Consider the following 23,216-nt stretch of genomic DNA (forward strand, 5'->3'; position numbering starts at 1 on the left):
TTCATGTAGAACACGGGGAGTCTAGCTAGAAACAACTAGCTGAGACCAAAGAGGAACAGAGTTAAGATGAATATCAGGAAAAACCCTGATGATCTGTTACGGCAGATTGGTCTTTGCCTGGGTAGTGGCGGATGCTAGAGGCAGTGCAATGGATCAATCCTGCAATGGATCAAGCAACTAGGAAAGAAAGGACAATCCTGCAGTAGCTGAGGGAGTTGGGTCTAGCAGATCTTTTCCAGCTCTAATGCCTCTGATTCTAAGGAAATAAAGCAATGCAAGTCATTTGCAAATACAAGCTATTTACCGTGTTCCATTTCAGACGCTCCTACACCGTGGAGGCACCAGAGACAGAGTCCAGTAAATGGCTGAGAGATGTTATCAGGCTATGAAGGGATGAACTATAAGAAGAGAACTCCATTTCTTTTCCCCAGAGCACAGACGGATCAGTGTACGCTGGCAGTTGAGGGTTTATAAAATATTAAATCAGAGACATAATCTGGATGTAGATTAAAAAGGTTTGTATTGAAGAAACATCGCCAAACAGAAAGGGAATATAATCTTCCAGGAGGATCATGCACAAACTAATGACTGCCGGGAGCTTCTGTGCTGAGTTATGTTTGCCAAGCAGGTGCTGGCTTTTGCAACTGTAACTGTCGAGGCAGTTCTTGCTGGATCCTAGAGAAGCTGGAGGAATGGGTAGTGCAGGAGAAACTGGGAGATGGGCTGAGACTAGCAGAGAAGCAGAAGGAGATGTGGTGAGAGAGAGAGGAGGAAGAACAAGGAGTTAAGAGAAGGGAATAGGAAAGATGGGACCCATGCACTAAATTACAAGTTCAGGTACACCTTGCTGCAGCCCACAGATGGTTAGAGGAAGGATGGCCTAGTGGATAAGGGACTGGACTGGAACTCAGGAGATCTGGTCAAGTCTCAGCTCTGCCACAGACATCACAGGGCTACCTGGGGCAAGTCGCTTCACCTGTCCTGTGTCTCACTTCCCCAGGGGTAAAATGCGGATAATAGCACTGCCCTGCCTCGCAGTGGTGTTGTGAGGATCAAGTCCGCTAGTGCTTGTGAGGCGCTCAGATACAAGGGTGATGCAAGGCTGTGTAAGTGCCCTGCTGGGCAGAAAGAAACTGACATAGCAGTAGCTAGACCCACATGGGGGTCTGTGTGCGCGTGGCGGGGCAACGGACAGGAAAGCAACAAGAGGCCTTCCTAGGACTGGCGGAAGAAAAGCAGCAGCCAGACCCTGGAGAGGAAGAAGAAGGAGAGCAACAGTGAGGAGGAGCTGGAAGCAGAAATGGGTGGAGGAACAGCAGTAAGACCTTGGCTGACATCTGTGGGGGAAGAGAACGACAGAAAAGCAGAAGACGCCAGCTGGGACCCTATGAAGGAGAAAGTGACTCGGCAGCAGTGTACCTTCCCTGCTGGTTCTCCAGAGGAGGCACTCGCGGCTCAAAGACAGAAAGTCTAATGGGATCAGAACTAGGGAGGCGAATAATCATCTCATTTGCAGTTAATAAATCAGAGGGGAGATGCTGCGTCGTAGGGCATTCAGGTAACATTCAGCAGAGATAGCAAAGGACCCAGTCCCTCCAGAGCCTGACACAGAGAGAGAGAGGGTGGGGGGTAGAACTCTGCTTGAGGGTCTCCAGCACTGCATTGCCCTGAGTCATATGTGTTCGGAAGAGAATTTGCAGTGGACATGAGATTGTGCTAGAGTAGGGAAAAGAGGCCAGGGGAACTATTCTGCACCCCTTCAGTCCCCAACAGTGGGCTTCCTCCCTGTCCCAGACAGACTGAATTTGATGCCCCTCCAGTACAACCTAGCAGCCCAATGCCCTGTGGACATGCAATGCCACCATCAGGCTATGGGAGCCCTGCAAGGCAGCTCAATCAGTCTCTCAGACAGCCTGGAGATATTCCCACCGGTGGGATTTCACTCACCTCTTTCTCCCCGCAGATATTGCTGATAATAGAGCTTGAGGCCGGACTCGACGAAGGTCCCAGGACGGCTACCACCCCTTTCGGAAGAATCTGGCACACTGGGGTCACCATGGAGAATTAGAGAGCAGGAGAGGAAATGTGTTAGCCAATCAGGGGTTATCCCAGATTCTTAGTAAGTATCAAATCCTACTAAGAAAAGGAGTACTTGTGGCACCTTAGAGACTAACCAATTTATTTGAGCATAAGCTTTCGTGAGCTACAGCTCACTTCATCAGATTTGTGCTGGAAATGGCCCACCTTGATTATCATGCACATTGTAGGGAGAGTGGTCACTTTGGATAAGCTATTACCAGCAGGAGAGTGAGTTTGTGTGTGTGGTTTTTCAAAAGGGGTGTGTGTGAGAAAACCTGGATTTGTGCTGGAAATGCCCCAACTTGATTATCATACACATTGTAAGGAGAGTGATCACTTTAGATAAGCTGTTACCAGCAGGAGAATGGGGTGGGAGGAGGTATTGTTTCATGGTCTCTGTGTATATAATGTCTTCTGCAGTTTCCACAGTATGCATCCGATGAAGTGAGCTGTAGCTCATGAAAGCTTATGCTCAAATAAATTGGTTAGTCTCGAAGGTGCCACAAGTACTCCTTTTCTTTTTGCGAATACAGACTAACACGGCTGTTACTCTGAAACCTATCAAATCCTACTGTATCTTCTTTCCCATTCCCAGGGGCTGAGAGTACAAATTCATCCATGCCCCCACACTACACAGAACCCACTGCCTTTGTACCCAGGACTTCATGGAGTCATTATCACCCTGTTCCTTGTATTTCCTAAGGGGTCAAGATCCTGACCCACAACCCATCTCCTGTTCCCTGGAGTGCCACAGTCCCACTGCCCTATACACCAGACCATGCAGCATCCCAAACCTTGTGAAATCCCCACCACCCAAAGCCCATATCACCACCATGTGTCTCCTGTCCAAAGCTCACAGCAAACCCAAAGCTCACAACAAACCCCCCAAACCAATCCCATGGAATCCCCCTCAATAACCCTGCTTTCCTGTTATCCCACCATGGAATCATAGAATCATAGAATATCAGGGTTGGAAGGACCTCAGGAGGTCATCTAGTCCAACCCCCTGCTCAAAGCAGGACCAATCCCCAATTAAATCATCCCAGCCAGGGCTTTGTCAAGCCTGACCTTAAAAACTTCTAAGGAAGGAGATTCCACCACCTCCTTAGGCAACGGATTCCAGTGTTTCACCACTCTCCTAGTGAAAAAGTTTTTCCTAATATCCAACCTAAACCTCCCCCACTGCAACTTGAGACCATTACTCCTTGTCCTGTCCTCTTCTACCACTGAGAATAGTCTAGAACCATCCTCTCTGGAACCACCTCGCAGGTAGTTGAAAGCAGCTATCAAATCCCCCCTCATTCTTCTCTTCTGCAGACTAAACAATCCCAGTTCCCTCAGCCTCTCCTCATAAGTCATGTGTTCCAGACCCCTAATCATTTTTGTTGCCCTTCGCTGGACTCTTTCCAATTTATCCACATCCTTCTTATAGTGTGGGGACCAAAACTGGACACAGTACTCCAGATGAGGCCTCACCAATGTCGAATAGAGGGGGATGATCACGTCCCTCGATCTGCTCGCTGTGCCCCTACTTATACATCCCAAAATGCCATTGGCCTTCTTGGCAACAAGGGCACACTGCTGACTCATATCCAGCTTCTCATCCACTGTCACCCCTAGGTCCTTTTCCGCAGAGCTGCTGCCTAGCCATTCGGTCCCTAGTCTGTAGCTGTGCATTGGGTTCTTCCGTCCTAAGTGCAGGACCCTGCACTTATCCTTATTGAACCTCATCAAATTTCTTTTGGCCCAATTCTCCAATTTGTCTAGGTCCCTCTGTATCCTATCCCTGCCCTCCAGCGTATCTACCACTCCTCCCAGTTTAGTATCATCCGCAAATTTGCTGAGAGTGCAATCCACACCATCCTCCAGATCATTTATGAAGATATTGAACAAAACTGGCCCCAGGACCGACCCCTGGGGCACTCCACTTGACACCGGCTGCCAACTAGACATGGAGCCATTGATCACTACCCATTGAGCCTGACAATCTAGCCAACTTTCTACCCACCTTATAGTGCATTCATCCAGCCCACATTTCTTTAACTTGCTGACAAGAATACTGTGGGAGACCGTGTCAAAAGCTTTGCTAAAGTCAAGAAACAATACATCCACTGCTTTCCCTTCATCCACAGAACCAGTAATCTCATCATAGAAGGCGATTAGATTAGTCAGGCATGACCTTCCCTTGGTGAATCCATGCTTACTGTTCCTGATCACTTTCCTCTCATGTAAGTGCTTCAGGATTGATTCTTTGAGGACCTGCTCCATGATTTTTCCAGGGCTGAAGTGAGGCTGACTGGCCTGTAGTTCCCAGGATCCTCCTTCTTCCCTTTTTTAAAGATTGGCACTACATTAGCCTTTTTCCAGTCATCCGGGACTTCCCCCGTTCGCCACGAGTTTTCAAAGATAATGGCCAATGGCTCTGCAATCACAGCTGCCAGTTCCTTTAGCACTCTCGTATGCAACTCGTCTGGCCCCATGGACTTGTGCGCGTCCAGCTTTCCTCCAACCCCAGGCAAAGCCTCTTCCCTTTGCCCCATAACCAGGACATTTCTCTTTTCAGACCTGACCCTTTTGGGATCTGCCTGCATTGCTGCAGGACATCTTTCACTGAAGTTTATGGAAGATACTAAAAGAAGGACATTACCCTGGTTAAAGCATCATTGACACAAGCCAAACCGACACAAATTTGCTAGCTCATCCTCTGAAGAACTGAACAATAAATATGAATTAAATGATTGTACTTGGTTTGTTTTTACTATGTGTTCTGCTCAGTGGCAGTGAGCACTCTGGATCCATGCCACCAGCTTGCTACATTAACAGAACCCTGAAAAACTCAGGAAGCTGAATTCTCTCCCCCTCAGCCTCCTCCTGAGTTTAATAGGAACCTTTTGTGCTTTCAGTCGTAGCATGACTGAGCTGGATCGGGCTCCAAAGACTGTCCAATTGGTGTCAATTCGGTGGAATTCAAACCCTACCAACACATCTAGGGCTGTTCCTCTGGAGTAATTTGTCTACGTGAAGACTCCATAGATTTAAACCAGCAGTTTCATCATTTCTGAGCCCCAAAGACCCCTTGAAGGATATTCTGAATTTAATGTGGGTGAGGAGTTGTTCTGAAAGACATCACAGGCCCAGGCTAAGTGAAAAACTGTGGTTGATTGAATGCCACCACTCTCCCACCTCTTCCCCAACAGGACCAAAGCAGCCCTGTGAACAAATACAAAGCTGTATTTGCTGCACCAGCACGAATGTGAGTTTCTTCCAAGGAAAGAGGATACCAATCGGTTCACCAGAGTCATCTGCCATCCCTACAGGACCATCTTGTGAACGTTTTCAGAACCAAATATTTGTGAACTTCTCGATTTAAAAAAACAGGTCACGCATCTAAGTTGTGGTCTCTTAGATATCAAGTGGCTTGTCTGTCTTGGGGTATGATTCTTTCATAACAGTTGTGAGATTTAGTCAAGATTCAGTGGCTGGAAGTTGAAGCTAGAAATATTCAATGGCACAACGTTGTTTTCTTTTAAACAGTGAGGGTAATTAATCATTGGCATTGCCTTGCCAAGGGATACGGTGGATTCTCCCTTACTTAAAGTCTTTAAATCCAGATTGGATGTCTTCCAAAAGAAGATACGCTCTCATTTGACAAGCTATTGGACTCAATGCAGGAATCAGTAGGTGAACGTTATGCAGGAGGTCAGACTAGATGATCATAGTGGTCCTTTCTGGTCTTAAAATCTACAAAGTAGATAACTTAGTGGTTAGAGTAGGAAGCTGGGAGCCAGGACTCCTGGATTCTATACTAAGTCCTGCCGATGACTTGGTCACGTATCAAAACTAGACATCACTGCACTGACAGCAGCAGTTGTTTGACAGTGCAGAAAAACTCTTTGTAGACTGAAGTCAGGAAGTGAAGAACATTTCATTGAACCTGCTGTAAGGGTTAATTAGGATGTGGGGCAATGCCTGTATTGGAATTTGGCTCCCCACTTTTCTGAAAGAGGGCAAGTGGCTAGGATGTCAGTTCTAGGAGTCATTTAATTCTTTGCCTCTCCAAACCATAGTGCCCCAACAGCACAAAAGTTCAGTCTGCTCCCTAGTAAATTGCCAATCCCCTTCCTGCGGCTCCTAGAAGTTCTGCTAAGGACTCCGTCCATGTACTGGGCTGGCCTGACCATGCTTGGGTTGTAAGAACTGAAAATGGTATGACTGCAGGCTTACTTATATGGCACTTATTGGATGATGCAACAACACTGCCCCTCCCAGGTTTGTGTTTGTTTCCTTTTGGAGAAGATACATAAAAAAACTACTTTGAATTGTCTGTACTCCATGGAGTCAATTCTTAACCTCACAATCATTTGTTAAGCTGGGCACAAGCAAACAATCCACATTTTAACATAATCAAATGTAAATGTATACATCGAGGAACAAAGAATGCAAGCCATACTTATATGATGGAGGGACTCTATCCTGGGAAGCAGTGATTGTGAAAAAGATTTGGGGATCCCGGTGAATAACCAGCTGAACAGGAGCTCCAAGTGTGCCACTGTTTGGTCAATGGTCTAATGTGACCCTGGGATGTATAAACAGGAGGCTCTCAAATAGGAGAAGAGAGGTTATTTTACCTCTGTCTTTGGCTCTGGTGTGACTTTGGCACTGCTGGAATACTGCCCCCAGTTCCGGAGTCCACCGTTCAGGAAGAATGTTGATAAATTGGAGAAGATTCAGAAAAGAGCCACAAGAACGATTAAAGGATTGGACCACACGCCTTATTGTGAAAGACTCAATCTGTTTAGCTTAACAAAGAAACGGGCAAGGGGTGACTTGATCACAGTTTATAAGTACCCCATGGGGAACAAAAATCTGATAATAAAGGACTTGTCAGTCTAGTAGAAAAGATCCAACAGCTGGAACTTAAAGCTGGACAAATTCAGGCTAGAAATTAGGTGCACATTTTTAACTGTAAGGGTAACTACCATTGGAACAAGTTACCAAGGTTAATGGTGGATTTTCTATCACTCGCCATTTAAAATCAAGGTTGGATATTTTTCAAAAAAAAAAAATTTGCTGTAGTTCAAACAGGAAATTAATTCAGAGAAGTCCAAATGATCTGTGTTTTACAGGAGGTCAGACTAGATGATCATAGTGGTCCAATCTGGCCTTAGGATCCATGTCTGTGAGTTCAGGCAAGTCCAGTAGATGGTCACAAATGACCTGGACTGGGTTTGTGCAGAAAACCTGGAGGTGAAAGGCTCAATATTCTACTACCACGTCGTCCAGTTCCCAGGATGCATAGTAAGGCTTCTAAGTTCTTACAGGAAGTTTAAATGCCATGCAAACATCTCCTCTTGGTTTTGTTCACTCCGTTCAGTCTAGTGGATGTTTGGTGGATGTTTTTCTCCAGCAGCTTCACATGGATCTGGCACTTGCTTCTCTGTACTTAGAAATTTGCAGACACTTATACCTCTTGAATAGCCCTTTTTGAATAGGAATATTAGCAATTTGCAAACTGTGCATTCTGCTTTAGAAACATTCATCAGTCCCTGGTGACAGCTGAGCGCCTTCAACTATTCTGCAGAGTATCAGGCACCTGCCAGCATCTAGGAAGAAGGCACGGGCTCCCTCTCCTATTTGTGTGCCTTTTGAATAAGTCAAAAGTCCTAGGGGGGATTTTTGTCATGCATGCAGGAGAAAGTTTGGCGAGCACTTTCCCTTTGTCTCTCAAGTAGCCAAGAACAAAAGGACTGGGAGAATAGGTTAAGTAGTCATAGCAACTGAGTTGCAAGGATTGTCAGAGGAAGAACAGGCAGTTTTTCACTCTCAGAGTGAAACACACTCCGGAATTACAGAAAAAACACTGCAACGAAGTGGAGATGCCCGAGGCAGAGGATTAGACCATGTAAGGAGAGCGCCTCTTGTAACCCAAACACTCTTCCTATCTTAGGGTACTTTACCCATGGAGACAAACTGCAGCAGGTAGCTCACGTCTGGACTCCTAAGCCTATTACATACACCGGTCTTCTGTGCTCAGACACCAGCCCTTTGGAGGATGCAGAATTGTCCACATAATGCCACATTCATCCCTGGTGTAACTGGACTGACGAAAATGGACCCAGAGAACCACAGATGCTAGTACAGCCACTGGCATAAAAGACTCTGGGAACTTCAACTGATGGATATTGTTTAGACACTAGACTCTCCAGGCCAGATTCTCAGGTGGTATGAATTGGTATAGGTCTGCTGACAGTCCAAGATCTGGGCCAATCTTCACCTGTGTTACCAATACTATGCCCCTCCCCAAGCCCAGCTTTGGAACAGTCTCTTGGAGGAAACCCTTCGATGTGCCAGATCCCCAAGGAGTCAGACTCTTCCTTCAGGATCAGCCTCACTGCTCAGCCTGTCCAGCGGAAATGGACTCCTGCTCAGAGACTTGTACACTGTCCAGGGACTAATGCACCTCCCCCAATACTTGCAATGACACTCAACCAGTGGTTCTCAAAACAGTAGGGTTTAATAATCAAGTGGAACCCAGCACTGGATGTCCTTAGGTTAGCACAGAGACATAAAAGTTTAAGCACTGTCCATTCTGGTCAATCCACAGCAATTCACCAGCGAACTCCATTTTCAGGCTGTCTCTCCCTCTGACTTTCTTCCTGAGTCAGTTCCCAGATGAGAGAGCTCCCAGCTTCTTCCAGAAGCCAAGTGCCATACTCCTACCTCATACCTTTCAGTCCTTTGCTCTAGAGCTGGGATCTCTGCTCTGCTTCCTTGCTGAGAGTCAGGATAATTGTCCTCCCCCTGGGCCATTGGTTGCTCAGTGGCAATGTCCTGGTGACTGGGCTTTCCAATGTCTTCTCAGATTTTCCATTGATATGGGTCACCTTGGCCAGGTTTTTTTTTTTAAATGACCCATTCAGTCTGCTCAGACAGCTAGGTGGCCCTCACACCCCTATGTCTCTTAGTCTTCCCTGAGAGCAAACTTAATCCTGTTTCCCCCACTGGGTAGCAATGCAAAATATGGGGGGAAAGCTGAGAGACACTTAGGATTCATACAAATATTACAAAAAAATCCCACTTTGTCACAACACCCATCCCTGTGGTGTCGAAGCTGCTGTCATATGTGAATGCCTGGGAACATGCATGCTGAAATAATCAGTGGTACAGGCTGGACAATTGTGGATTCAATCACAACCAGCGTTGAGGCTCCAGCTGAAACCATCCTCCTCTAGGAAATGCCAAAAATTTCAACTTGTTCCTTAACGCTGTAACTCACCCCATTGTATCCGGGGATGACAGCATGTTCCGTGGGGCATGTTCTTTTGGAGAGCCTGGTGATACCGAGAGATTAGGTCAGCTGGAGCCACAATATTCCAATATTTTGTAGCTGAACTTCTCAAAATTTCAGAAGTCGTGAATCCAGGGGCTGGGACTGGTTATGTCTCTGCTAGACACCAGGTCTCAAGATTTCAAAACTTTGTACACCATAACCCTGATTTAGCGATGCACTTAAATAGATGCTTGAAGTTAAGCTGGTTGTTACAACCTGGCCTGTATCCCACTGTATGGTCCCCAGTCTGTTCAGAGTAGACCCAGGCATTGGGTCCCATATGTTTTTAAGCCAGCTAGGTGCAGGTAGAGTCTAGTCACTATTTCTAGCTCTGGGCACAAAATAGGGCACAAAATCAGTGTCTGAGACCTCCCAAGACCCTTCCTCTCAGGCACTTACACACATTCCCCAGAGCTCCAACTAAGTTTTGGCCACCCCAAGCTTCTAGGTTAGCCCCTTTGGGGACAACATGGCAGGAAAGCATGGAACACAGGCTTAGCAGAGGGATTTCTTAACCACACACACCTAACTCTTCAAGCACTCAAGAGTTAAAGATCTTGGAAACAAAGCTGAAGTCCTGAGAGGCCCCCCTCACTTGAACTGATCTCACCTTTTCTTGTGAGCCCAAGGTTTGCAAGAGGTTCAGTCTAGGCAGAGTCCCTCCCTCACAGAGCAGCACCCAGTTCTTAGCCAGACAGACCTCTGCCTCTCCTCTGTGCGCTTCACTGGGATGCTCCAGCTCCCTCCCCAAGTCACGCTGGCCCCTCTGTAGAAAAAATATTGTTCCACAGGAGAGAGCCAGTGGTGGAGAGTCATTCAAAGTTGATGGCCCCAGATTCCCACCTTGATGGCTTCCCTGTGATAGTCCTTCAACTAGGTGTCAATCCCTTTTCCCAGGTAAGGCACCTGTCTGGAATGCATTTCAATAGGTTGGCCTCAGGCAAGTTTAGATATGCATTCAATGCATACTGCATAATATAATTTGATACAGACCTATCCCACTCTATGACACAGATGTTTATGTGCTTTCCTGAATCAGGGCCTTTATATGAAAGCTAGGAAACGAGCATGGGTGCGCAAGTTCAGACAAACTGCAAGATACATTTTAAATGAATGTCTGAGCAAGTAACGATTTCTATAAATAAAAAACATAACAGAGTTCAGATTAGATACATATAGCTAGTTAATAAAGATGGTGGCTTTCATCTCTAAGGATCTCCAAGCAATTTGTATATTCATACATAAACTCTGTCACTATAGAAAGCATTTCACGCACCAGTAAGTGCATCCACCTCAGGTGAAGACTGTGGCAGCTAGTAGGCAACACATAGCAACCCTTCAGAACAATATGGGACAGATGAAGTGGGTTTTAGCCCATGAAAGATTATGCCCAAATAAAATGTGTTCGTCTATAAGGTGCCACACGGACTCCCCAAAGTAAAGAAGAATATTGAATCCAAATGAAACTACACAAGGGGGTTACAAATGCAATTACCCTAGCTGAAATTTGGTGGGGGGTCTAATATCTGAGCTCTTGTGAAAAGCATTGTGGGATCTTTATTGCCCACAAATGGCTAAGCCTTGTTTCTCTTCTGAAAGACAACACTTCCAGCAATGCAATGACCCCAGTGGAATACGAGGGTGTTACCTCCAAGTGAGACCACCGCTTACTGAAATTGCCAACGCTATTTCCTGCAGCATCCTGCATATTCCCACATCTTATTACTGACCTGGCCCAGCCCTGTTTAGCTTGTGAAATCTGACGGGTTAAGAGCACAACATGGCATGGCTACTACTATGGAAGCATCAGCTATGCATGTAGAAATATTATTTTTGTGTGTACATTGAAGCCAGAAATCCCCCCGTTGGTCATGTTAGTGGCTGAACTGCCTCTAGGTGTTTGGATGAGCAGAAGGAAGATTTTTAGAAGATGCATTAGGTCACAGGAGACAGATTGATAAGTAGAAAAACAGTCCTTTCCTGGACCTCAAGAGAAGGTGGTTTAGATAAAGATGTGATTAAATAGCCCATTTTGGATCTTCATAAAGAGATTTGAACAGTCAAACACACTGAGAAAAGCAGGCTTTACCTGTAATGACAAAACTGCCCCATCCATAACCCTTTTACTGCAGGCTTACTTCAAACCATAGCAATTTACAGATGCTTTCCTTACAAGAACAAGTTGATACATTTGCTTCCCTTTAGATATAAAGCAGCAGTGGCAAACCATGCATGAATTTGATTAAGACCTGTTCTTTTTCTATCTGTTCTAGGAATGGCATATTTGTAGCCATATGCATTAAAATACCTCACTCAACCTAAAAAAAAAAGAAAAGAAAAATAGTTTTAAAATAAAATGAAAAGAAACCCACAAAAGCCTTTCTTCTTTCAAACCGTTAATCATCTGTGAAACAAAATGTCATTTTTCAGATGCAATAGCAACATTCCTAGAATCAGTCAGCTACATATCTTAACTGTGATGTTTAGGAGCAATTCAAAAAGCGTGAAATCTGAGAACAATATTAAAGAATATTAAAATTTTTGCTGTGATATGGTAAAACATCTAAGCTACTTTTATTAATATTAAATGCAATGACAGCATTAGCATCATATTAAAGTTGAGAAGTCAGATATTCAAAAAGTCAGGCAATCCTTAACTCTAAAGGGCCTGGTTCTCCTCTAACATTCATGTAAATCATGAATAACTTTATTGTCGTTAAAAAATGGAGGACTTGTGGCACCTTAGAGACTAACAAATTGATTTGAGCATAAGCTTTCTGAGCTACAGCTCACGTCATCGGATGCATCCGACGAAGTGAGTTGTAGCTCACGAAAGCTTATCCTCAAATAAATTGGTTAGTCTCTAAGGTGCCACAAGTCCTCCTTTTCTTTTTGCGAATACAGACTAACACGGCTGCTACTCTGAAACCTGTCTTGATTGACATTAATCACAGAGCTGTGCAGGTACTGGATTTTCTGTTTTGTGGGAGATTCCACAATTTAAAAAAAAATTTTTTTTAAATTCTGAAACAGAACAAAAACAAATGAAAAAACTGACATTTCCTGAGAAACAAAATTCTGAACAATAATAGTTTTGGGTTAAATGAAATAAAACTGAAACATATTGTTCTGATTTCACTTTTATATTACACTATATGTTTCAGAATTTTAAAAAATGAAAAGACAAGTCATTGCAAAATAGGAATTCAAAGCGTTTTTCTCTGAAAAGGTTGAAATGGAACATTGTCACCTCATCAGGATGCTCCATTCTGTTTTTTTCTTCCAAAATGAAATGTCATCAAACTTGACATGTTTCCACAAAACATTTCACTTCTGGTGAACTGGCATTTCCAACAGAAAAATTTTCCAGTCAGAAAACTTCCAACCAGCTCTTATTAAATGTACACTGGTGTAAGGGAGAGGGGAATCGGCTGCAAGATTTTTACCATGTTAAATTTGGCCACCTTGCAAACCCTGCCTGTTATCTGGCAGAGGTTAAATAACACAAACAGTGATACATGGAGGAGGTTTGTGTTAAACAAAAAAAAGGGGAATAGAAAATGCTTCCATGCAATTCAAACACATGACACAATGAGTGCGCAGAACAAAGAATCAAGGGAAACAATGCACCATTCTCATTTCCTCTCCTACTAAGAGCTGCTGGAAGGACATGGGCTATATTCTGGAGTGGGACACACTTGCCAGGGAGTCCAAATGGGAAATGGACCCTGGTAACACCCACACAGCCAGGGCTGTTTGCTCAGCACTCCTCTTCTCTCTGCCCACTATGAAGCAGGTTAGGAAGCCCTCCCACAAATGATGCTCTACTTACTAGCTCTGCCTGGGGATGGGGGGAATAAAACAGAATGAGCATGACACTCATCAGACATGAGGACCAGAAAAAGGATTATATGCAGGATCCTAAAGTGATCAACAGGCAGAGGCAGAGGATTACTGCTTCAAATGGTCTCTCAGATGCCGTATGCGAGGCCGGGTCTATGCTTAAAAATTAGATTAACCTAGCTACGTCGCCCAGGTCTGTGAAAAAATTCACACAGTGAGTACTGTACTTAGGCTGACCTAACCCTGCAGTGTGGATGTGACTAGGTCAACAGAAGAATTCTTCCACCCACCTTGAGGGGATGGATTATCTGCATAGATGGAAAAAGCCCTTCTGTTGACCTAGGAAGTGTCTATGACACTAGAGCAATTGCTGCTGCAGCCCCTAGCTGTGCCACTGTAGTGGCTGTAATGTAAATATGCCCTGAAGTTTTTAGCCTACCTGTCTCATGGGTGATGGGCTCAGATGTACCAATAGAAATGCAAGTATTTCCTGACCTGTACGGTATTTACCCAATGCAGAGAAACGACTCCATGAACAACATAGGTGCCTGTTTGGGGAATCAAGGAGCAGACTCTTGATGTCACATGTACAGTGATGAGCATCAGAATTCCCATTAAACCGTCTGGCCACGGAGGGGTCTCCGTACCATGCAGGAATCAAGGCCGAAGGTTATGAAAAGTAGTTACTGAAGATGTCCAGCCAATGCCCACTTTTAACATCCTACAGTCTCACCCTTATGGGAAAGCCCTACAGAATTAAACAGAGATGAAACGAATAGGGTTTTATAGTCATTGAATAGGATTGCATAGAAATTGCTCTAAAAACCTACATAATTTAATGTTTGCAGTGTTGCTGTAGCCATGTGGGTCCCAGGATACTAGAGAGACAAGGTGGGTGAGATAATATCTTTTATTGGATCAACTTCTGCTGGTGAAAGAAACAAACTTTTGAGCTGACAAGGAGCTCTGCATAGCTTGAAAACTTCTCTTTCTCACCAACAGAAGTTGGTCTAATAAAAGATATTACCTCACCCATCTTGTGTCTCTATGTAATGTCACATACTTTCTATGGGCTTTTAAAACCAACTGGTAGAGGAGAATTACAGCCTTGCTATACTATGCTCGAAAAGAGAAGACTGCGGGGAGGGCAGGTTGTTTTATAACAAGGACGGTGATCAATTGTTCTCCATGTCCACTGAGAGTTGGACGTAAAGTAATTGGCTTATTTTGCAGCAAAGGAGATTTAGGTTAGATATTAGGAAAATCTATCTATCTCTAAGGATAAGTAAGCACTGGAACAGGTTACCTAGGGAGGTTGCGGAACCCCTGTCATTGGAGGTTTTTAAGAACAGATTAGACAAATACCTGTCAGGGATGGTGTCACGGTTCCTTCCCCACCCTGAAAGCTAGGATACAGATGTGGGGACCTGCATGAAAACCTCTTAAGTTTACTTTTACCAGCTTAGGTCAAAACTTCCCCAAGGTACAAACTATTTTACCTTTTGCCCTTGGACTTTCGCTGCCACCACCAAACGTCTAACACCGGTTACTGAGAAAGAGTTTGTTTGGAAACGTCTTTCCCCCCAGAATCCTCACAAATCTTACCCCCTTTTTTTCTGGGGAAGGTTTGATAAAAATACTCACCAATTTGCATAGGTGACCACAGACCCAAACCCTTGGATCTTAAGAACAATGAAAAAATATTCAGTTTCTAAAAAGAAGAATTTTAATAGAAGAAAAAGTAAAAAGAATCACCTCTGTAAAATCAGGATGGTAAATACCTTACAGGGTAATTAGATTCAAAACATAGAGAATCCCTCTAGGCAAAACCTTAAGTTACAAAAAGACACAAAAACAGGAATATCCATTCCATTCAGCACAGCTTATTTTCTCAGCCACTTAAAGAAAACAGAATCTAATGCATATCTAGCTAGATTACTTACTAAGTTCTAAAACTCCATTCCTGTTCTGTCCCTGGCCAAAGCATCACACAGACAGACCCAGACCCTTTTTTTCTCCCCCCTTTCAGCTTTGAAAGTATCTTGTTTCCTCATTGATCATTGTGGTCAGATGCCAGCGAGGTTATCCTAGCTTCTTAACCCTTTACAGGTGAAAGGGTTTTTCCTCTGGCCAGGAGGGATTTTAAAGGTGTTTACCCTTCCCTTTATATTTATGACAGGTGGTTTAGGTATATTTAATTCTGCCTCATTGTTGTGGTCTGCACTAGATGACTTCTTGATGTCTCTTCCAGCCATGCATTTCAATGATTCTATGGGTTAAACTTAAAAAAAAATTCTATTGGAAGGTAATCATATACTATTGAATTCCAGAGGATGTTTCTGGAAGGGGCAGTCACTATAGGTTTGGGGAATTTTGGCAGGGCTGGGAGGACCACAAATAACCAAAGGACTTAGGTGACATCTGACTTAACACTCTTCAGTGTTAAAAAAAATAAAAATAAAGCCAGCTTTTAAGTCTTGGATGGGGTTGTGAAAAGCTGGTATCTAAAGCCACAAACCTTCAGGGCACATCTAGACAGAGATTAATCTATATTAGGGAAGCTGACAGCAATATAGGGTGTAAATTTCCTCTAGGAAAACAGCTCAAGAGTTTTAACACACAACATACCACAGTTTAAAAAAATTACTTAGCACCTAGTGTAAACAAATACATTGGTGTCTTAAGATGCTGGACCAGCTACCATGTTTGTCTCTGCGTGACACCAAGCACTAAGTTGAGCTTAAGAATGTGTCAACTGAGAAATTTGAGCTAACACGTTGTAAAACCCTATTTCTTTTCCAAGCCTAGACATGCCTTAAGTAGATTATGTCCACACTTAAAACGCTACAGTGGCACAGCTTCAGTGTAGACGCTCATTACAGCAACCCATTGCTGTAGAATCATAGAATATCAGGGTTAGAAGGGACCTCAGGAGGTCATCTAGTCCAACCCCCTGCTCAAACCAGGACCAATCCCCTGTTAATCCACCTCCCTGAGAAGCTGTCGCTAGGTCCATCCACCTAGAACTGCCTACAGTGGGGAGTTCAGTGGGCTGAACTACGTCCTTCAGGGGTGTGGATTTTTCACCCTCCTGAGTGATGTAGCTGGGTTGATCTAATTTTCCAGTGTAGACCTGCCCTGTTAGAGAGTTCTGCAGTGGAAATTTTGTACGCATGTGAATTTCAGGCTACATCTACACCACAGCCTATGCTGGCCTCAGGCATGTAGCTCAGGGGTGTGAATAAACTGCCCCTCTGAGCGACGTAAGTCACACCGACATAAGCGCTCTTGTGCACAGCACTATGTCCCAGCACAGCTTCTTCTCTTCGCGGAGGTGGTTTTATTATGCGGATGGGAGAGCTCTCGCCCACTGGCATAGAGCGCCTTTACCAGACACGCTGCAGTGGCGGTGTGGTATGTGTAGACATCCCCTCATATACGGAACAACGTGGCAGGCCATGACACTTTAGCAGCATGATGATGAGGTGTCTGAGGAAAGGGTAATACCCCTTTAAATAGCTTGTGAGCACCACTAGAGGGCAGACCAACTTTTAAAAAGGAAAAAGAAAAGGACGACTTGTGGCACCTTAGAGACTAACCAATTTATTTGACCATAAGCTTTCATGAGCTACAGCTCACTTCATCGGATGCACGAAAAAGCTTATGCTCAAATAAATTGGTTGGTCTCTAAGGTGCCACAAGTCCTCCTTTTCTTTTTGCGAATACAGACTAACACGTCTGTTACTCTGAAACCTTTAAAACGGAAGACTACCCTGCTCCTATGCCCTACTTCACTCGGGGAGCTGTGACAAACCTGTGCCTTTAAGACACTTTCAAAGCTAGAGAGCCATTCAGTGTCTGAACATGGGGTTTTGATCTTCCCAGTGCTCGTGGCAGAGTAGTGTTTACTACAGTGAGCGGCCCCACTAGATTATAATGAGACTATTCGCCAAACTGGGCATCACACTCAGTAGGAAACTTCTGCAGAACCCACCCACTGGACACCTGCAATGCTGTTGTAGAGAATCATAGAATATCAGGGTTGGAAGGGACCTCAGGAGGTCATCTAGTCCAACCCCCTGCTCAAAGCAGGACCAATCCCCAACTAAATCATCCCAGCCAAGGCTTTGTCAAGCCGGGCCTTAAAAACCTCTAAGGATGGAGATTCCACCACCTCCCTAGGTAACCCATTCCACTGCTTCACCCCCCTCCTAGTGAAATAGTGTTTCCTAATATCCAACCTTGACCTCTCCCACTGCAACTTGAGACCACTGCTCCTTGTTCTGTCACCTGCCACCACTGAGAACAGTCTAGATCCATCCTCTTTGGAGGCCCCCTTCAGGTAGTTGAAGGCTGCTATCAAATCCCCCCTCGTTCTTTTCTTCTGCAGACTAAATAACCCCAGTTCTCTCAGCCTCTCCTTGTAAGAGAGGCACTTAGAGACACACAGGCAAAGAAAGGAATGGTGACATTGCGATGTACGTACTGGTTTCAGCTGTCTCATATTCGCTGTCTCTCAGCAGCTCAAAAATGTCCACCTCCACTTTGGCTTTCCCCACTCGCTCTGGTGCACGGTTAATACGGTTCTTCGCTAGAGTAATAGACAGCCTCTCCCCTCTGCTGCACTCCATCGGGTCATCCAAAATGGCAGCTAGGAAACAAGGTGAAAGGTCAGCAACGGAAATCGGTCCGACTATCCTGGCAAATTTTACTGGCCAGTTTGCAAAGCTGGTTTTCAATAGCGCATGAACCACCTAGATAATTATATCAATAAATAAGGCCCCAATCTTGCAGCTGGATCCAGGCAAACTGAAACCTGCACCCAGGCACAGACCTGCTAAAGTCTTGTACTGTCATCAGGCCTTGCATAGGCATAGGGTGAGCTACGCGCATTTCCGCTAAGCTCTGTTTGTTTTACCGTCACCTCACCCACCCTCACCCTCTCTGACTGTTTCGTCCCCTCTCACATGTACATTGTGAGCTCTCAGAAGTCGAGCTTTGTTACCTGTCTGTGCAGTGCCTAGCACCGTAGGACCCTCCTCCTTGACTGAGAGCCCAAGATGCTACCCTAGTACAAAGCATACAGTAGCGTGTTGTGTACTTGGATCCATGGGCAGGGGCAGGTCCAAGATTTGTATTAATAACCAGAACAATTATGATTTGCTGAGATTTATGACATTCTCTCACACACACAAACCCACGCACACAATGGACTTTGTTCGTTCATTTAACAAAGTCTCTATGCTGTGCTAACACCAGCAAATCAGCTCTCACAATCTGGATATTTCCGGAAGCAAGTGGGCCCAGGTGGGAGTGATGGGAGAAATATTTTTCAACAGACGGCACTTGATTCTTGATCTTATCTCCTGGGCCCAAATTTGCTGTCCATCAAGGCGCAGCGTAAAACCATCTGCCTATTCAAATCCATCCTACGCGGGGGAGATCATCGTGCACTTTGTGTTTGTTTGTTTCTAGAAGGTAAAAATAGATTGGCGTTTAGCAGCATTAATCTAAATACTTCACAGTGTGTTAGTAAAATTTCTGCAGTAGCGTTTTCTGAGTCTTGTTAATAACAGAGCTCATGCAGGGCTTAGCTATTAAATCTTAGCTGGGGAGAGAGCATCGTTTTTCGGTATGTGAATAAGAAAGGGCCCGATGCTTGTCTCCCTCACACTGGTTTTATAACAGCATCACATCCACCAAAACAGAGTTATGTGGGTGTAAATCTCTCTCTCTCACACACACAAAACACTAGCTACAGCAATTGGGGGCCTCGTTCAAGCTTTGAAATGCATCACTTTTCTGCAGCTTTTTTTGGCGAAAGAACTGACAGATGAAATCAAGCAAATTGGCTGTAATCTGAAGCGCAGTGCTGCTCTAACAGCAGAGGGAGAAAGCAAGAGAGCCGACACACAGAGGGCATATGGGAAGTTAAAGGAAGATGTTGGCGAGGGCCAGCGGTTTTCAACCTGTGGTCTGCAGATCCTTGGGGGGGTCCACAGACTATGTCTCGGATTTCTAAAGGGGTTTGCACCTCCATTCAAGAATGTTTAGGGGTCCGCAAAAAGGTTCAAAACCAGTGGGCTAGGCAAAAAGAGAAACTCCCAGCTGGGACCAAAAGATCACAAAGTCATCCCAAGAAGCTGCCATTTGAGCCAGGTGATGGTATCTCTGTCATCAGTCACAAGAACTGTAATACTAGATCGAACCCATGATCCATCTAGCCCACTATTCTGTCTCCAGGGGTCTGCACCAACTGTTTAAAGGGAAGGTGCAAAAATCCTGTGGCAGGCAGTTATGGAATAACCTGCCCCCCGGGAAAGTTTCCTCCTGATGCCCCATTCGCCAGATGTTTCAGGCTGAGACCCCCTGAGGGGCTGAGAACTAGACATGATTCTGGGATAAACACACAAGGATCAAATTGTGGTTGGCCTGGGCGTACAAGGAGACCCATGCAGGAGGTAGCTGCACGGCTTCTGAGCTCCTCTCCATGAAATTTCAATCTATGGAAGGCATAATGCCGGCACTCCCGTGTTCCTCAGCTGTACCCCACCCCACCTAGCCCCCACAGCCACAACCCGGACCTATACCACTGTCACCCAGGTTCATTCCAAAGGCTTGGAAACCTGAGGAAACATTTTGACCAACCTGGCCTACGCTGAGAGTTTATAAGGAAACCCCAACTGGGCCCCTGGGATTTGGGGTTTCATTTCACACAGCTCCAGCTTCAGGCCATGGCTCTAAAAGGCAGCGAGCCCCCTCCTTCCCCTCCATTAAGGGATAAAACTTCCACTGCAATGAAAGGCGAGGCACACCCATGGATGGAAAGCAGGTGAGAGAAATAAGCCGGATATTGCGCACCTCCCTCCTCCCGCTCAGTTATTCAGGAGTGTCCCAAGGTCAGTTTGAGAGCTCCAGAATGAGAGCCAGCCAATGCTGCACCAGGCAAGCTGGTGAGAAATAGATAGATAGATAGATAGATAGATAGATAGATAGATAGATAGATAGATAGATAGATAGATAGATAGATAGATAGATAGATAGATAGATAGATAGATAGATAGATAGATAAAGTTCACAGTGATCTGGTCGCCTCTAATGAGAAGCACTCCAATCTGGCACATTTCACCCGCAGCGAAAGCTTGTTGTGATTTTAAAACAAGCGAAGTGGCTGCATCATCGGGGCTATTAAGGATGTGTTTCTGGAGTGTTTGGGCAGCTGACAAGCAGAATCATCTTTGCATTACCAGGTTTTCCCACCCCCCACATCCACTTCCCCTCCCGTCTGGCGTTTACAATAAAACAACATGTCGTGTCAAATGTCGGCTTGGTAGCTGGGCTTCTATATGACACGGGCTAGTGGAAGACAATTCAGACCTTGCAATGGCAGCTGTAAAGCCGTCAGTCATTCAGGGCCAGCACTTAGCTTGAAGTACAAGGAGCAGAGTATAAAAGGGACATGACATGTTGAGATTTCCAGTCAGTTCCATTTGTTTATTTTTTTAGGTCACCTAAGAAATTTGCCTGGCCGTGTTATAGTTTGTACCGGGAATGAATGAGAAAGAAAGAAAACATTACAGAGACTGGTTTCAGAGTAACAGCCGTGTTAGTCTGTATTCGCAAAAAGAAAAGGAGTACTTGTGGCACCTTAGAGACTAACCAATTTATTTGAGCATGAGCTTTCGTGAGCTACAGCTCACTTCATCAGATGCATGCCGTGGAAACTGCAGCAGACTTTATATATACACAGAGAATATGAAAAAATACCTCCTCCCACCCCATTGTCCAGCTGGTAATAGCTTATCTAAAGTGATCATCAGATGGGCCATTTCCAGCACAAATCCAGGTTTTCTCACCCTCCACCACCCCCACACAAATTCACTCTCCTGCTGGTGATAGCCCATCCAAAGTGACAACTCTTTACACAATGTGCATGATAATAAAGTTGGGCCATTTCCTGCACAAATCCAGGTTCTCTCACCCCCTCACCCCCCTCCCAAAAACCACACACACAAACTCACTATCCTGCTGGTAATAGCTCATCCAAAGTGACCATTCTCCCTACAATGTGCATAATTAAGGTGGGCCATTTCCAGCACAAATCCAGGTTTTCTCACATCCCCCCCACCCCCATACACACACAAACTCACTCTCCTGCTGGCAATAGCTTATCCAAACTGACAACTCTCCAAGTTTAAATCCAAGTTAAACCAGAACATCTGGGGGGGGGGGGGGTAGGAAAAAACAAGAGGAAATAGGCTACCTTGCATAATGACTTAGCCACTCCCAGTCTCTATTTAAGCCTAAATTAATAGTATCCAATTTGCAAATGAATTCCAATTCAGCAGTTTCTCGCTGGAGTCTGGATTTGAAGTTTTTTTGTTTTAAGATAGCGACCTTCATGTCTGTGATTGCGTGACCAGAGAGATTGAAGTGTTCTCCGACCGGTTTAATGAATGTTATAATTCTTGACATCTGATTTGTGTCCATTGATTCTTTTATGTAGAGACTGTCCAGTTTGACCAATGTTCTCATGTTGCAGAAAGTCAGAGCCAGCCTTAAGCACAGGGAACATAAGCACCTTCCTAGGACCCCAGTCTGCAGAGACTGCCAACATCTCTTATCCCCCTCTGACAGCAGGAATAGAGAGTGGGTATCAGGTACCTCCTAGATTCCATCATCCTACTAGATCTGGGGTTTGATGGGAAAAAATATTACGGCTCATTATGTCCCCAGTCACTAAAGCTGGTCGTCAGAATCGCCTCTCTGTTTAAGGAGTCAAATCAATCCCAATTCTACTTACTGCAATAACTCTCAGCACACCATGACTAAACCTAGCAACCAAAGTAGACAGTGGTCTACGAAGCTCCAGCAAACATGGTCGGTCATCTAGGACTTCACCTGGAATGGTATACTGAACAGTCTGGTTTCCTGTAACTTCAGGTGGGGAACAGGGAAAGAACTTGGATCATCTCACTTGACAGCTATCAGGATGGCAGGAGAGAGATCACTTGATCATTATCTGTTAGGTTCACTCCCTCTGGGGCACCTGGCATTGGCCACTGTCGGCGGACAGGATACTGGGCTAGATGGACCTTTGGTCTGACCCAGTATGGCCCTTCTTATGTTCACTATACTTCAAATTATGCTCCACTTAGATCTTCATCGCAGCAGTGGGGAAAGAACTCAGTTCCTCTTTCTCCAAAAGCACAAGATCCTAGCTCCTTGAGCTAAAGGAACTAGGACACACAGCTAAGCAGTTTTGATTCCAGAAGGCAGAAGGGGCACCTATACAAAGTTGCCAGTTCCTTCAAATATCTGTGGCAGATTCCTAATTCCCTGCAGGGCTTGTAATTTTGTGTCTCTAGTTTTTGCACATCCGCATGCTTACTGTGAGACTAATACATTTGTACCAAATATTAAGCCAGCCCATGAATCTGACTCGGTAATGAGGATGAACTGAGCTTTATTTATCATTCCATCTAGCAGACCAAAAGATTAATTTAATATTTTAAAAGGTTGATTTTAAAACTTTATGTCTGGGGACACATTGCCAAATCTACTCTAATAGCAGCATCATTAAGTGCAGACTAAAGTCCTTATTTAAATTCACTTTCATCTAGTCCCGTCTATAAAATATGGAGAGATGCATCAAGTAAATCTTAATCCTGAAAAATTTACACCAATACTTTGAACTTCATTAGCCACAGAATGGCTTCACTGCTTCTCTCCCAGTCATAATAAATATCTCCTCCTTAGACCTTTCAGGGCTTTCCTGTTATAGAATCATGGGCAACCTTCAGAAGTGGCCACTTGTTTGTGGGCTTGACTTAAAACCATTTGGGATTTCAGTGCTACTTAGCAGCACCCGTTTCTATTGGAGTCAGTAGGAGCTGTAGCTGCTCAGGGCTTCTGCAAATAAGCCCCAAAGTATCTCAAGCAGAGCTGGTCAGGAAACGGTTTT

At 44.8% G+C, this 23,216-nt stretch overlaps 1 protein-coding gene across 5 annotated transcripts in view; it reads right to left on the bottom strand.

Annotated features, from left to right (window-relative positions):
* The window catches only part of GRIK4 (glutamate ionotropic receptor kainate type subunit 4), a 304,903-nt gene that overhangs the window by 106,385 nt on the left and 175,302 nt on the right, over positions 1-23,216 (bottom strand). For all 5 annotated transcript variants that reach the window (XM_073321250.1, XM_073321251.1, XM_073321249.1 and 2 more), the window contains exons 3-4: positions 17,739-17,903; positions 1,948-2,045 (exon numbers count right to left, since the gene is read on the bottom strand). In XM_073321250.1, coding sequence (XP_073177351.1) covers positions 1,948-2,045; positions 17,739-17,903 — 263 coding nt within the window. The remainder of the gene's footprint in view (positions 1-1,947; positions 2,046-17,738; positions 17,904-23,216) is intronic.

Source organism: Lepidochelys kempii, chromosome 22, assembly GCF_965140265.1.
Source record: "Lepidochelys kempii isolate rLepKem1 chromosome 22, rLepKem1.hap2, whole genome shotgun sequence".
NCBI lineage: Eukaryota > Metazoa > Chordata > Testudines > Cheloniidae > Lepidochelys > Lepidochelys kempii.